The following is a 16,607-nucleotide window of genomic DNA, read 5'->3' as shown; positions in this document are numbered from 1 at the left end:
CTATTCTCAAAGTTCTTAGGCCATTTACATTACACATTACATGGAATCTCAAGAGATTCTTCTCCCTCTTTCCTCTGCAATGAACGTTAAAGGACAACATACATCACGTAGGAACGTGTAGATCGAACTCGCACCGAAACATCTGATTCTAGGGTCCCCAGTGCTAACCAATACACACGAGTCATCATTGCTAGCTAATGGCACCTTGTGCATTACAAAAAAAAAAAGAATTTTTGCCAAATCTCCCCCCTCCCAGAGCTGCTCCCTTTGCGGAGCAACATGACCTCATCATATGCCCGTCATGTCGCATCCCGCTACGTCTTGTGTTTCTCGCAAGCACCAAACACAGCTCCCACCCACCCCTTGGCTCTTGCCACATGGCTCCACGTCTCTTTTTGCCTGTAGTAAACCGAAAGGATCTTTCCAGATTTGGCCTAATGGGCCCCAAATCCTTTGTACCACCTACTAGGTCCATTTCATTACCGCTAGTCTTGTACCAAAATAAAACACTTGAGTGACCTTTTTTTTGAAAATTTGAAAGAAATACCAAACACATCTAAAACAAATCTTCAAAACTCCTTGCGAGGACCTTTTATAAACTACTTGTAGTGTTCGTAAATATTGTTTCCTTGTATTATTGTTTATCGTCATAAAGAGAATATGTACTCGTAAAGCGTGCTCTCACAAAATTATATGTGATGTTTTGAAGCTAAGGCCTAAAAAAAATAGTGCTCATTATTTATAGAATTTGTATATATTTTTACAAGTTCCACCTGATTGAAAATGACTTTGAGGTTGTATTAAATTGTATAATGTTCGCATGTCCAATATATAGCTTTCACGTATTTGAGCATGCTTGAAATAAAAGCTTTTATTCATATAATTTTGAGTTGCATCATTCTTTATAGACATATATGCTATGTAAATAATACTTAAAATGATAGTTGTTGATGATCGTGTAAACTACAAGAAAGAGATTTTGCTACATTGCAAAATTACGGACATTGGAAATTCTCGATAGTGACATGAGAGGACATTAACGATTAAAATGATCATAAGTTCAAAATATTTTGTCAATATCTATAAATCATAGTAAATTCCTCAAGAAAAACCCAATTGGAGCATCTATTATCTCATTTACATTCTTGTTTGTTCATGTTCCGATAATCTTTTTTTGACAAATTTCTAAATATGGCTCAATTGATAGAAATTATGCACTATTGAATTCCAAAAAAGTATGTATTGATTGGTTATAAGCTATGAAACCATTTTATATCATATCTTTGTACTAAAACCACATTGATTCTTTGATATGAGCTTTGAAAGACTATAAAATACCCCTTAGTCAACATTTTGAAAATTACAATTTTTTTATAGATGGCATAAAAACTACGATTTGAGGATGATTGTTTCATTTTTAAAGTGTTAGTATCCATTGGAAATGACTCACTCACATGATTCATACAGTTTTTTGAGAAGTTACAGACCTCTTACTAAATTTTTGAGAAAACGACTTAAAATTTTGATAAACTTCTAAACTTAAAGCTTTTCATGATTCTCTCTTAGTATGAATAAAAAATCCTCATTTTTCTTCATGTCATTACCTAATTACAAATTGAACAAATTATATTTTTGCCTATATAAAATAAACTTAAAGACTAGTGGGAAAACAGGACACTTTAGTGTCTGAGGACACGTGAATGTTTAATTGCAGAACTGTGTTAGATTGTTGTAGAATGCCAAGTTGCCAACATGACCCTTCACCTTCTTTTAGAAAGCAAAATAATAGAAGTGAGAAATCCAACCCCCAAGACCTTGGATAACATTTTACTGTGTCAATATGCTATTTGGAATCTGTAAAAATTATTGAGGGGATACTAATTTGTTAATGATCCGTTAGACAACCTAAAAATATCCATCGAGATTCTTAGTCTAGAATAAGGTCTAAGTGACAAACCCCACCAAAAATAGAGCAAATTTTCAGTCCCTTTTCATTCCTTTTCTTAAGTGGCTTATGCCCTAGAATAATGACATTCTATTTTGCCAATATGATAGTTAGAACAGACATAGGAAATACAACACTTGGTGTGGACTTTTTTTCCTTGATAGAATCCATACTTGGAAGCTATTATAGGGCAACTTGTGTGTGCAAATTATATGGCTAAGGACTTCATACTCTTTGACAACAAAAGCAAAGTGATCACAATATTTCTCAGAACATAAACATAAGCATCCTCTTCCTTGTAAAGAGTTGCAAAGGAAGAAACCCATGCACACTCTCGAACCTTCTTCTAGACCAGAGCTAGTTTGATAGAGAGGATCTTTGCTCATATGGCAAAACCATGTCAAACCCTTCACCTTAAGCACAATCTTGCAAGAGCCTCCCTTTTCATCATCTACAAAGTACTTTCAAAAGCCTCTTTGCCTGTAGGCCTTGAGCTATGGTCACACAAATTAACAAAAATTCCAATTGAAGGTGATGTTCTTGACCTTTCCTTGACTAGTTCGTTGCACAAAAGGCCTTATGTAAAGTCCATGATAATCTATCTACTGTTGATACAAGTGGATGCTCACCATATAACTCGTAGGTTCAATTTACTATATACCTATCAAGAAGACATATTTCATTGACTAAAGCACAAAAACATATCTGCTTAACTATGTGGTAGCAACCGGTCTTCTAGTTAACAATTTGCCGACTATGAAGAACTTGATTGTCCGTAAAGTTGCTAAAAAACTGGAAGCATTCGTATAAATGCCTTCCTACCAGACACAGCATTTATACCTAAAATTTCTTTGAAGATAGATTCCTTGAAGATTCTCTCCTTTCACCATTTTCTCTCCAAGTGGGTAGACACTACAAGAGGTTGTGTGCTCTTGTGACGCTGTTAGCGACGGAAATACACTGGGTTTTTATAACCCCCGGCGTCGCTAAAACCGTCGCTAAGAGCGTCGCTACAAGAGCGTCGCTATGAGCGTCGCTATAAGCGTCGCTATATAGAGACGCTCATAGCGACGTTACATAGCCATAAATAGCGACGCCCGAGAGATTTTTTTTTTGGTGACAGAGCATTGAATGCCCTGCCACCCATCAACCATATTATACTTGATTCACTTTTTTAAAAAAGTGCAAGGGTAGATAATAGACCCAAAATAGTCACCCACAAGACGCATTGTTTGCAAAATTGACAATTGTACATATCATGGGTAAAATGAATTGATTGGCAAATGTAATAATGACAATTGTACAACATCATAGGCATAAAGAATTCATTGGCAAAAGGAACTGCGGTGACAAATGTAATAATATACATGATTAAAAAAGACGTATAAAATCCGTCTCATGATACATAAGCTATGAGAAACCCTAAACTAATGCTATCTAGCTACGGCTAAACTGACGTCGTCTAGTCAGACGTCTCATCGCGTCCAAGCAGCGTATCTGTCGGATTCTGGAAAAAAAGACAATAAGACAGCTTTCAGTAAGTATAAACATATAACGACATTTATAAAACAATACAAAAAATAGAAAAGAGTAAACCCTAATACTAACCATGCCGCCGCGAGAACTGAGAATGTTCATCAAGGCGTTTAAGCCCTTCCTGCCTGCGTACTCGCGCTCGTACGGTGTGGGATCACGTCCTGTCATCGACCACTGTCAAAACATACAAAGATTTCATTATGTTAGAATTAAAAAACTCATAAACCCTAAACTATCGAACATAAAGAGCAATGCGAAAACACTTACAAAATCGGCCTCAAATGATGCCCATCCACCGCTCCCCAAGTGGTGCGAGCTCCCTGCCTCTACTCGCGCTCTGGCTGCATCCTTTTGTTGCTTCCACTTGTCGGGATTCTCGCGCGCTGCTTTCTTCGCATTCTTCCAATCTTCTTTGGCCAGCCAATCTGGCCTGTTCCACCCATTCTTGATTGCTTTTTGCACTTCGGAACGCTTGTGTTTGCAGTATTCGCGCATTCGAATCTTCATCAGGTCTTCATTGAAGCGCTGATCCCGTGTTGGAACGGGAAACTCATCATGAAGTATGCTGATGACTCTGTTTTTTAAATCACTTGGTACTTCACTCCATTTGTTTAGTATGTAGTGTCTAAACAGATGAGAGCAAAGACCACGCATGCGCGAGATCACCTTCTTGCCGTCATCATCCATGATGATGCCGCCGCTGAAGTCGACGGACTAAGACAAGCCCTCTGGCCGGTGACGCGTAAACCTGGGTGTCCCGGTAGGGGTCTCTAGCGGCGTGTCGATGGGGGTACGGACGTCAGGTGTCTCCACCGGTGTCTGGGCCCCGAAGCGAGGAGTGTCGAGTGGGGTGGCTCCTGGCGGAGTAGGTAGAGGTGTGTAGCTTCTAGGAACAGTCAGTCGTGCAAAACCTGGCGTAGATGGCGATGTTGTGGCTGGTGTGGGGGCGGGCAAAGAAGGGGAGGCTAAAGAGCCTCGTCGAACACGAGGCGGTGTGGAGGCATCGGTGGCGGAATCCCCACAACAACCGCCACTGCCACCATTAGAGCGCCGGTGTCTGGACGAGTGTGAAGCTCGTCTCGTCGACGCCGAAGCTTCGGAGCGCGCCGAATACTCCGAAAGAGAGGGAGATGCGGATGGAGTAGGAACGTGCGATGATGCGCCAGAGCGATGACGCTCCACGTACCACTGTCTCTGCTGCGGTGACAAAGAAGAAAGAAACTCCTCATCATCCATACCTGCATTAAACACACGAATATTTAAACTTAATATTGAATGAATAGAGTAGACAATGACGCAGAGACCATTAAATACAATGACGTAATGACGCATATAAATACAATGACGCAATGAATTGAGTGATAGAAGAGGCGAGTCGAAAACTCAGAATTTTCAATCAAAAGATGTGAGCGCGAGTAGAAAAGAGCGTTATACACCATGGAAGGTACTTAGAGAGCTAGAGCTTTTACAACACAGAGCAAAATTGTTCAAATACAATATTTGTGGCTTTAAGAGATCTCTCTCTCTCATCCTCGCATAACTCAGCATAACTTCCTATATCTATATAGAGCTCTCCGTTTAAACACATATCCTCTGTTTCATTTTGTAGCTCCTCTGCATGCACCCCATATAGAGTAGTAGCATCTTGATGCTCGTCTGGCACCACCGCAGCGGCTTCTGATTGAGCATCTTCTCTGATCTCCTCCATTGATGCCGTTGTGATTGGCACATGGTAGCCTTCATACGTCCTTCCACTACGAGGGGCTACCTCTATGACGTACCACCAGTTTGATGTAGACTTTGTAGGATGAAATATTACCTGCCAGAGCCACATAACTTACATGAGAGCTTTCAAGCACATAACTTGCAGCGTGCCGAAGTAAGTGAGTTCCACCACCACAGGATCTGCATCAGAGGAACGTCATCGACTAAACTGTTCAAATTTTGCCACGATTCCACAATTTTGCCAGGATCTGCATCAGAGGAACGTCGTCGACTAAACTGTTCAAATTTTGCCATGATTCCACAATCTTGAGTAAAATGCTTTTTGTCGATTCGTTCCACCCTAAAATGTCGACCTTTACACCATGCTGCTGTGTATGACTTATACTACAACGAACAAAGATTATGAGTGGCCGTTCAAACCTTTATAAATAAAGTCACTTGCTAGTCATACATTGCAAACTTACCTTGGTCGCGCAACCCCGAGAGTACTCCCACTCTTCCTCAGTCACTTCGTCACCGCATTGTTGTGCGCTTTTCAATTGGTTGTGCAACCATCTTCAGCTCATGAAGGTTGGTAGGCTCTCCAGAACCGTCGGATAGTGAATCGGTGGTTGTCTTCCCCGTCTCCACTCGATTCGTGCCCTTTGTCGCTCTTGCTTTGCATCCTCATATTGTGAAATCCACTTTTGCATCACTGGATTGTGAAGCATGCAAAATCGGTTGATTTTAGCCTCTAGATCTTCCGTCATCTTCTTCTCAACAACGAGATTGCACATGACAATCCCAGATATGCGCTCATCATCTATGGTTCGCCATAGCGTGTCCCGGGCTTTATCAAATCCGTCTAGCCACTCTCCAATGTACACTAGGGACTCTGATACCAACCAACCTTCTGCCATGCTACCCTCCGGACGTGCCTTTTGACGCACATATCCCTTAAGCATTTTCATGAAACGTTCTAAGAAGAACATCCATATGGAATGAACTGTGCCAGCTATTTCCACCTCATCAACTATATGAACAAGAAGATGCACCTGAATGGTTAGCATGGTAGTAGGAAAATGTTTCTCAAACATGCACACAAGCTCCGCAGCATTTAGTTTGGCGAATGGTATGGAGTCTACGTTGATCTCCTTTTGTGAGATCCATTGCACCAGCTTTGCAAGTTTGTAGATTGTGTTACGGATGTCGAGAGACAAACATCCCTCAATGGCAACCGGTAAAATAAACTGTAAAGTATGTGCAGCAATGATATTAAAGCAATGATATTAAAGTCCACATTTTATGCAATGATATTAAAGTCCACTATGAACGTACCTGACACATTTTATGCCAATCGTGTGACTTCAAATCGGTAAGCTTTCCTTCTTTAGTAAAACACGTTCGAAGCGAGTGCATTACGCCAGTGGGGGTCCGCAAAGATCGAATGGTCTCTTTTACTTTGCGTTCTTGGGCTCCTGTGAAAATCCATGGTGCTTTAGGGAGTTTTATCGATCCATCAGACGCTGTTTGCGGCCAATATTGCTCCATACGATCCACATTTCTAAGGTCAACTCTAGCTCCCAAAGTATCTTTCTTGCCGGTCAGATGGTCCCATAGTAGATTACCCACATTCTTGAATATGTGCATTGGATCCAGTAAGTGATTGATCATGAGTCGGGGCCAGTATGGTAACTCGTACCATAGAGATAGTCTCTTCATCCCTGGAGGCAATCCGTCATCGCACATCTCCTTCTGCTCTAACCATGCTTGTGCAGACATCCTTGGTGGCTCTCTTCCCAAAAAACCGTCGCGTAACACATGATTCTCTGGAAGATACGCTTGATGACCTTCGTAGATTTGCTTCTTCAGTGAGGGTGCCCTACGTGCATTCAGTTTAGGTCCACATGTGACACATGCTCTGTATCCGCTTGTTTAAGGCCTTGCATGTATACACATGATAATAGATCAACTATGGAAAAAAACAAGATTTACAGTGTCTGAGTGAGGAGTGTCAATAGATCACCTGAGCATTCTGTTAGCCCGGGATAGTCATGCATGGTCCACATTAAAATGCCTCTGATCAAAGCATTCCGTCGTTCTGTGTGTCGGCTCATATCCACCACCTCTATGCCAATCCACAATTGTTGTAGCTCTTCCAATAGTGGACGAAGATACACATCCATATTCCCCACTTTATATCGCCCTGGCACAATCAAGCTTAGCCATAGGTGCCCCTTCTTTGTAGTCAACCACGGGGGAATGTTGTAGTTGACGATGACAACGGGCCATACACTGTAAGATGTTGATCTTTGACCAAATGGATTTACGCCATCCATAGCCAGGCCTAAGCGCAAATTTCGAGCTTCCCTGGCAAAATCCGACCATGTTCCATCTATATGTTTCCAGGCTGCGCAATCTGCAGGAATTCGTAGCACACCATCCGAAGATTTATTCTCCTCATGCCATGATGCTAGGGCGGCCATGGACTTACATTCGAAGAAATGCTTGATGCGAGGAAGCAGAGGAAAATGTCACAAAACCTTTTGTGGAATTTTTGTCCCGTGGAAATCTACTCGATATCTTTCGGAATCACATTTCGGACACTTCTCTATGTCTATGTATTCCCCTCTGAAAAGAATGCAGTCATTAGGACAAGCGTGGATAGAATTGTAATCCATCTTCAAGTTTCGCAAAATCTTTCTTGCTTCATCTCGGGAATCTGGCATCACATTGTCAGCTGGTAGTATGTGCTCTTTAAGCAATCTACACAACATAAAAATACGATACAGTCGTGTAAAAATCTATCAGATCATTATACATTTAGAGTTTTATTGAAGTAAACTAATTGTAATAGATCACCTGAAAAGCGCTGTGACGCTAGTGTCACTCCATCCAAACTTTGCATGCATGTTGAAAAGAACCAGGAGTGCTTTCAATCTAGACATACGTGCTCCATTATACAATGGCGTATCGGCTTCACTTTTCATATCATCATAGATAAGCCTTTTTGAATCCATGATCGTCTCGATCATTTCATCAATCTCGGGCTCAAACATTGCCTCGTTGGGAATGTGCTCTGCATGATCATCCCCCGAGCTGTCAGAGGCTACATCTTGTGGCCTCACATATGCTGCTTGACCAAAGCGCCTGCGAACACGTCTATTGGATTGCAAGATTGCTGCTTGTTGGTCAGCGTCAGAGTCCGACGAGTTATAATTGGCAACAACTCGATCTATAATAGATGGATCGAACTCGCCAAATTCGCGAACGTGCTGCAAAGAAACACGTCTTGTCCGTCGCACAGCATGCTTGCATTGATTACAAGGACATAAGACCCTCGTTGAGAGATAGGTGTTTCGGTTGGACGGTCCCACATCCTCGTCACTACTCATAATGAGGATAAAAATCTTATAACCTGGACAACAAATTTAATATTCTATTGGCATTCTTCGTCTCTCTCTCTCTCTCTCTTTACCTCACATTCTCTAGTCATGTCCAATCCCCGCACACCTCGGTCTAGAGGTGCACGGAGATCAGAACCACCGGGTTATAATCTCGTCTTTATTGGTCAATACCTATATTTGTGGGTACAAGAAATCTACACACCCACGTCTACATGATACTGCATGTAGTGGACAAAACCCCTTTGCCTCTTCTCTAGCTGTAGCACTTCACAGCATCATAACATCTTTTCACAGTAGATCTTTTCACTGTTCGTCTAACTCTAAACCCTAAACCATAAGTAATTCTTGCATGGACTCGATCTAACGTAAATAAGCGTAAATCTAAATAAACGTAAATCTAATTAAAAATAAACATAAATCTAATTTAACGTAAGTCTACATCTAACCTAATCTTTAACGTCTTTTGGGATAGTTTCTTACGACGTTAAAACTCTTTTCTTCTTGTGTGTGTGTGTGTATGGGTAAACCTAAATAAACCTAAGTCTAATCTAATATAACATAAATCTAAATCTAACGTAAATTATGTTATATTAAAAACAAAGAGCTAAACTAACAGGGATTATAAGAACCTTAAAACTGATTTAACACATAATTTTTCACATAACTCGGCAAGAGTTGACATTCTCATCACTAAAGATGTGAGAGTTAACTTCCGACGGCGACGTTGCCTCATCTCGATCCACATCTGACGACAACAATTGGCCCTTTAGACCGTTCTTGCTCTTGTTACTAACTTTGAAGTTGCTGTTGAATGACTAGAGGTTGTCTAGAGGGTCATTATGTCGGGGATGTAGTGACTCTTGCCGCCCTGAAAATCCACCTTCTTCCCTATCTTCTGAAGACATTTCACCAGTACTTTTGGATCGACGGAGCCCACCATGAGTGAAGGCAACAATACCCTATATTCCATTGAGGGCTTTCTTCACCCGCTTCATGCAGACATCGCAGTCTATGAAAACCTAAATCTAATCTAATATAACGTAAATCTAAATCTAGCGTAAATAAACGTAAATCTAGTTAAAAATAAACCTAAATTTAATCTAATTTAATTTAAATAAACCTAAATCTAATTTATCGTAAGTTTACATCTAACCTAATCTTTAACGTCTTTTAGGATAGTTTCCTATGACGTTATAACTCTCTTCTTCTTGTGTGTGTGCGCGTGTACGGATGTGTGTGCCAATAAAAAGAGATAAATGGTATAACCTTTCTATCACCCATGCCAAGTATGATAGATTGATTATACCATTTCCCTCTTGAATAATAAGTCTTGAGTTCAACTCCTCGTCGGCTAGATCTTTAGGTCTTTTAATTTTAATTAGTTTCCTACGACGTTAAATTAGTTTCTCTCTTTTCTCTCTCAATGTGTGCGTTTTTTTGGATCTCATGCATGTTCTCTCTCTTTTCCTCTTAATGTGTACGTTTTTTGTTTATGCATATTCTCTCTTTCCTCTCTCAATGCGTGCATTTTTTGTTTATGCATGCTCTCTCTCTTTTCTTCTTTCAATGTGTGTGCATTCTTTGTTTATGTATGTGTGCGTTTTTGTTTATGTTTGTACTCTCTCTCTCTCTCTCTCTCTCAAAAACACTATGTGTGTGTATGTGTGTGTGAGAGAGAGAGAGAGAGAGAGAAAGAGGGAAAGGGAACATAAAAATGAGGAGAGGGAAGGAACATACCTGGCTCTCCTTCCTCTCTTCGTGTGTGTGTGTGAAAAAAAAAAAGAGAGAGAGAGAGAGAGAGAGAGAGAGAGAGAGAGGGAGAGCATTACCTGCTCTTTGCTTGAGGGCGTCGAAAAACTCAGATCTGAGATCTGAGTTTTTGAGCGCGCTCGGTTATTTTTTTAAGCCCAGCCGACGTCGCTATGAGCGTCGCAAATTTACAAATTTACGACGCTCATAGCGATGCCGGGATTTTTTTTTTGAGCGTCGCTAATATGAATAGCCTCTTGTAGTGAGAGAGAGGACCATACAAACAGAGACATAAATGAAAAGAAACCTTATGGCCTAGGACAACTCAAACAGGGAATTAGGCTCCACAAACTCTTTTATCTCATTGATAATCATCTTCACGTGCTCCAATTTACGATAAGTAGATAACGGCTCAAACGTCAACTGCTGTCCTTTGAGTGCTTTTATAGACGAGCGAGGTTTCGCTTCCACAGTGTTGATGATGCAAGTAAGAAACAGATTCCCAAAGCTCATCGGTACAATAGTTGCATCGAAGGGTGTTTAATAGCAAACTAAACCACACTTCTTTCATCAGACCATATAATACACAAGTTTTTGAAGGGATAATTGAGTTGCCCTTGTAAAACTGCAGCAAAAGTTGTACAGCGAGTTACATGAAACAAGGCCTTGAGAGCCATTACAGAAATACAAAACCAGTCTTTAGACAATTACATACAAGTTTCAATTCTTCAGTACCATGTAACACAAAACTCGTTTGATGATCATCTATCATGTCCACCCAGACCCAAAGGCTTACTGATCTACAACCTTTCTCTCAACCAACTATACAGTTTTAAAATAACATTGGCAGCTTTGTACTTGTACTACTGTACAAACTACGCCAAAATCTTTCATGTGCCGCATCTGCATGCGTGGATCGGACCGCCGACATGTTCAGTATTCTTTCAGCCAGATGGTTTCCCGAACCAAGGTGCTGGAATTCCCACTGCTCTGAGGACTCTCGTAAACTGAGACTCCGGCATCATGGCACTCTGTTCCAACTCCAAATCTTCTTTGCTGGGAGGAAGTTCCCCGGGCTCAGGAAAGAAGTGTGCCTTTTCTGCCTCAACGTTCCCATTAGTGACATCTATGCTTGCGACATGGCTAACCTCCTGTGCTGTTGCATTTGAAGCCTTGCGCATCTCATTTGCCATTGCTAGCACCCTCACGTTGTTGATGAGTGATGCAACCCCGCCAGATTGTCTCACAAAGCTTTCAAGCCGTTCAAGAGGGCCACATGCTGTTTGCCGCTCAGTTGCTGGGGCGATATTGCATTGCCCTGTGTACTCTTCCTGGAAAGGGGGGATGAAGAAACTGGTTGTAAGATTATAAGATCAAAGAAGGCTTAATCTATTGCCCTCTCCAAGAGAGACCAAGCATCCACAAGCGCACACACAAGTCAGTTTGAGCTTCATATTATCGAAAGAGATGGATCCACACTAGCTCAGGCTCTAATCGCAACGCACACACATTCACATCATGTCTAAGCCAAAGATGGATCGGGACATACCTTCATATTCTCAAACTCGAACAAAGCCTCCCAACATTGATAAGCCTCATCTCCTTCTAAAATGGAGCACCGATCTGCAGAAGAAACGAATCTCTCTCTCTCTCTCTCTCTCTCTCTCTCTCTCACACACACACACACACACACACACACAAGCTTACCGGATATGGCGTGCTCGGCTTTCTCCAGTAGTGACGGCTCTTTCATGAGGCGGCTTACTCTGCTACGATTAAAGGGCTCCAGCTTGGGAATACCGGGGGACGATGAAGAGGACGACGATGTAACGGAAGGCTTGTTGTTGTTCTCTGCAAGGGCCGCCATAGCCAGGCTACGACAACCTCTGGAAGCGAAGGGCAAAGTAGTGCCGCAGGTAGCTTGAGAAACAGGAAGCGCGGGAGAGAGCTCCATGGCCATAGCTTGATTTGGAAAGACGAGAAGCGGTGATTCACGATGAGTGTGTGTGTGTGTGTGTGTGTGTGTGTATTTGAAACGATAAGGTTGAAGCCATGTCTCAAAATATCCACTTCGCTCTAATAAATATCCAACTTGGAGTTGCTTTGCCCTTTTTTTATCTTTTTTAATCGGGAAGGCCTTTGGAGTAACTCGTTTTAAAATTATTAGAAGTCTCCGGCCCACTGTATTTTTAAAGGTTGGCCTGCTGTTTTGGGTTTCACACGAACATCGGTTGACTGTAGATATGACTAGCTCGCACAATCCGTCTATTGGGGGGTCTCGCTCGTTCTTAAAATGACACACACACGATCAACACTATCACCAATAACCTACGGATACTTTTTTACCCATAGTACAACGGTGCCGCCTTCGGGGCGGGACCTCTAGTGGTGCTAATGTGGCCCTCACCACCACTCGCATCTTGTGTAATGCCACATGCCTTCAAGGTGCAAGTGTATGCTCCTACCCTCCCCCCCTCCCCACCACCCCGCCCCGTTCGTGCACCTCTTGTGTCCATCGCTCCCAACCCTCCCCTGTTGTCATCATTGCAATGGGAAGAGAGAGAGAGAGAGAGAGAGAGAGAGAGAGAGAGAACATGGCTCCTTAGTCTTGCACACATGCTCCACCTCCTGCCCTTCTTGTGCAACCCTCCGTGCTTTTTTCTCCAACGATGCAAGTCGAGGGACACCGTGATCGCAGTTGGGAATAGAGCGGCGCACTAACGTCGACCGCAACAATAAAAAATTTGCTTCTCCACATGCATTGCTAAACAAAAAATCTTGTGTAATGCCACATGCCTTCAAGGTGCAAGTGTATGCTCCTATCCTAACCCCCCCCACCACCCCCCCTCCGCCACGTCCCTGCACCCCTCGTGTCCATCGCTCCAACCCCCTTCCCTATTGTCATCATTGCGACAGGGAGAGAGAGAGAGAGAGAGAGAGAGAGAGAGAGAGAGAGAGAGAGAGAACAGGGCTCCTTATGCCTTGCACACACGCTCCACCTCATGCCCTTCTTGTGCAGCCTACCGTGCTTTTTCTCCAGCGATGCAAGTCGAGGGAGACCATGATTGCAGTTGAGAATAGAGCAGCGCACTAACCTGGACCACAACAATAAAAAATTTGCTTCTCCTCATGCATTGCTACACAAAAAAAACTTGTGTAATGCCACATGCCTTCAAGGTGCAAGTGTATGCTCCTACCCACCCCCCCCCTCGCCGCGTCCCTGCACCCCTCGTGTCCATCGCTCCCAACCCTTCCCTGTTGTCATCATTGCGATAGGAAGAGAGAGAGAGAACAGGGCTCCTTACGTCTAGCACACACGCTCCACCTCCCGCCTTCTTGTGCAGCCTTCCGTGCTTTTTTCTCCAATGATGCAAGTCGAGGGACACCGTGATCGTAGTTGGGAATAGAGTTGCACACTAACATCGACCACAACAATAAAAAATTTGCTTCTCCTCATGCATTGCTGCACAAAAAATCTATGCCCCACTTCCAACTCCTCTTGATGCCAGTCCACCCTCTCGACACAGAGATGTATCGGTAGAGAGAGAGAGAGAGAGAGAGAGAGAGAGAGATCACTGCTTCCTGCAGTAGCCCACATACAACAAAAAAAATCCAATCCTCCCATATAATCGCTTGCAGCTATCATGTTCCCTGCACTATCATGTTCGTCTTGCTCGACATGAATCCTGTCATAATAATCAATATCTAATTCTCCTAAATGATGTTAAACTGATCATTTAATATGGGGAAGTGCCAGGGGAGAAAAAGCTAGAATATTGGTTAAGCTAGCAAACCGACCACATTAGGGATCCAAAGGAGGGAAAATAGGGATCCAAAGGGGGGGCCATCTGCAAAAGAGCCATGTGCAACAATGGGCTAAAAAGACCCTAAGGTTCAGTCCATTAAGACTTCCAAAATGCTAAGGTTCCAAAATTCAAAGATTGTGTCCAAAGGTCAACCATGGGGGGAATTGGATGCTTTGTGTGTGTCCCAAAAGTCTTTACCAATCCCTACTTAGGAGGGGGCGAGCCTTGCTTGTAGGGGATGAGAGAGAAAGCCACACACACACAAGCTCCCTTTACACAAAGGGAATGAGGGACACATGTCAGCTCCCTAGGCCAGATGCCCACAAGGTGTACCCAATTCCTATTGGATGGCCTTGGAGGTGGACCAATGAAAATTAAGCTAGAGTAAATCTAGTTTAATTAATTTAAAAACACTTAATAAAAGAACCAATGAGAATTAAGTCCTCTAGAAGACTATTGGACAGTCTCCCAAGGGGGCCAATGAGCATTCAACAGCCCAATGGCTTGCCTGATTCCTATTGGCCAGGAGGCAAAGGGGTCCAGTGAGAGTTTAGTTGAATTATTAAATTACCTAAAGCTCTCACAAAAGGGGAAAGGGGGACACGTGTCAGAAGGCTATCACTTATACTGCTTAATTACCATTGGCTAGGCTTGGGGATAGTGGCACTTTTGTTCTCATTACTGGAACACAACTTATCCCATACATCTCTAGCAGTCCTTTCTCCAACTATAGTAAAGTACACAGATTTGGCCAAATGCAAACGGAGGTAGATTTGGCCTTAGCATCAAGTTTCTTCCACTCAACATCTGTATACTCGCCCTCTGGGCGCTTCATGATAGGATCCAGCTGGCCTTTTTGTATAAGAACATCTTGAATCTGCTCTTTCCAAATAGCAAAATTCGTCCCATCAAATTTTTGGATATTGTAAATATCCTTTTCACCACTAGATGACATGGCTGCAAGCTAAAGATAATATGGCAATAAACACTGGTAATTCTAAGAAAATTCGACAGCGTTTCCCCAAAAAAAGTGACTAAATCTCAATCCAAAACTGTCACAAGAGATCAGTAACGCATCAAAAGTAATGCTCTCAAAGCATAAGACACACGCATCAACTACTACTTATGCATAAAAAGTCAAAAGCTGACCCAAGATTGCCAACACGGTGTCAAATGCACCTAGCCCTCTCTATACATGTCCTATGGCGAGGCCACAAAAAAGGGGTACTCCATCAACTTGTATCACCAAAAGGATCTCAACATTCGAGAATCCCCTAGCTCAAGAAAACCTCATGCTATCGACCCTTACAAAAGGTTATGCAGACAAGAAACCAGCCCAGTCTCAGAAAGGACCTCCAAACCGAGTCTCAGATACGGTTGGGACTACCAAAAACAAGCCAAATCGGCTCCACAAAAGGCACATATGGCAGTTTTCGCAACTCAACGTACATCCACTGTCAACAATTCTGGAAGGTGCAGCACACTCGCTCAAACAGGCGCCAAACAAAATGTGCAAGCAGTAAACAAATCCCTGCGGGGAGTAAAACCGCTCTCAAAAGAGCTCAAGCATTGTCAAAAGTGCCAAAACAATGCATATGCGCATCAAGTACCTCCACTGAAATCTGTGCTGATGCTAAACACTGCAACCTGTAAGAAACCTGGATGTCCTATATGTATGCAAGAACTTGTGAGAAGATGGATGCCTGAAAAATCCGAGACAATGTCGATGCCAAAAAGTGCTTCTAATCAGCCCACAAACACTATCTCAATACCATATAATAGCCATAAAACGGCTATATACCATCCCAAAATAGTCTTTGAACAACCTGCACATGTGTCTTGTACCTGTATCTGTAGCTGTAGCAAAAGTAGAGTTGAAAAACACAACTCCTAAAGTGTAGCTCGGATGAAGCAGAGAGAGAGAGAGACCTGCTTAGGGTGGAGCGCACATCAATGTTATCTTGTTGCAGCTCCTTATTCTATTGTATTAAAGAATAAGTGTATACATAGGTTAAGTTAGTAGATAGATTAATAGTAAGTGAGATATCCGACGAGTTGGCCTGAATCCCAACAGTACTTTTATAGAAACTTTGACTAACATATTATTAGCATGCAAGAGTATTGCTTGAGATGGTTTTTCCATGTCTTTTCCCAAAAGTGTTTGCATCCATTTAAACCTACTTGTTTCTTAGGCAAAAAGGCATACCAATTTTAGATTTTGGCTTTCCTTGGTACCCCTGAAGCCTGAGGCTTAAGGTGGCTTTAGATGCTTCTAGCTATTTGTTTCCCTCTCTTCTCTTGGCTATTAAACATAAGCTACTACAACATTTGACAAGGTGAGAGAGAGAGAGAGAGAGAGAGAGAGAGCTAAACATAGTAATCAATCCTCTATTTTGGCAAAGTACAAGAGATTAAAAAGTACATAGATAGACACACTCCTAAACATAGTTGAAATACAAA

At 42.4% G+C, this 16,607-nt stretch overlaps 2 protein-coding genes across 2 annotated transcripts; both read right to left on the bottom strand.

Moving 5' to 3' along the window:
• Positions 1-3,315: 3,315 nt before the first annotated feature.
• On the bottom strand, positions 3,316-4,182 carry LOC147463373 (uncharacterized). Its single transcript, XM_086488480.1, has 3 exons — positions 3,749-4,182; positions 3,554-3,655; positions 3,316-3,452 (listed from the first exon to the last, which is right to left on the bottom strand). Exons 1-3 carry the CDS (start codon positions 4,166-4,168, stop codon positions 3,408-3,410), a joined length of 567 nt encoding a protein of 188 aa, XP_086344606.1. The 5' UTR covers positions 4,169-4,182; the 3' UTR covers positions 3,316-3,407.
• A 6,750-nt stretch (positions 4,183-10,932) lies between these two features.
• Positions 10,933-12,385, bottom strand: LOC147463372 (CCG-binding protein 1-like). Its single transcript, XM_086488469.1, has 3 exons — positions 12,049-12,385; positions 11,891-11,964; positions 10,933-11,672 (listed from the first exon to the last, which is right to left on the bottom strand). Exons 1-3 carry the CDS (start codon positions 12,299-12,301, stop codon positions 11,286-11,288), a joined length of 714 nt encoding a protein of 237 aa, XP_086344595.1. The 5' UTR covers positions 12,302-12,385; the 3' UTR covers positions 10,933-11,285.
• Positions 12,386-16,607: the final 4,222 nt, after the last annotated feature.

This window comes from Adiantum capillus-veneris, chromosome 2 (assembly GCF_014529385.1).
Source record: "Adiantum capillus-veneris isolate H3 chromosome 2, ASM1452938v2, whole genome shotgun sequence".
NCBI classification, from domain to species: domain Eukaryota; kingdom Viridiplantae; phylum Streptophyta; class Polypodiopsida; order Polypodiales; family Pteridaceae; genus Adiantum; species Adiantum capillus-veneris.
The sequence above is the reverse complement of the archived record's forward strand: the minus strand, read 5'-3'. Positions and strand labels throughout refer to the sequence as shown.

Excerpts from the sequence above, each read along its gene's own strand:
- LOC147463373 (XM_086488480.1), bottom strand. The coding sequence starts at position 4,168 with ATGGATGATGACGGCAAGAAGGTGATCTCGCGCATGCGTGGTCTTTGC. Across the intron at positions 3,656-3,748 it reads CATCATTTGAGGCCGATTTT|TGGTCGATGACAGGACGTGA; the intron begins GTAAGTGTTTTC and ends ATGTTTTGACAG. Across the intron at positions 3,453-3,553 it reads TCAGTTCTCGCGGCGGCATG|AATCCGACAGATACGCTGCT; the intron begins GTTAGTATTAGG and ends CTTTTTTTCCAG.
- LOC147463372 (XM_086488469.1), bottom strand. The coding sequence starts at position 12,301 with ATGGCCATGGAGCTCTCTCCCGCGCTTCCTGTTTCTCAAGCTACCTGC. Across the intron at positions 11,965-12,048 it reads AGCCGAGCACGCCATATCCG|ATCGGTGCTCCATTTTAGAA; the intron begins GTAAGCTTGTGT and ends TTTCTTCTGCAG. Across the intron at positions 11,673-11,890 it reads TCGAGTTTGAGAATATGAAG|GAAGAGTACACAGGGCAATG; the intron begins GTATGTCCCGAT and ends CCCCCTTTCCAG.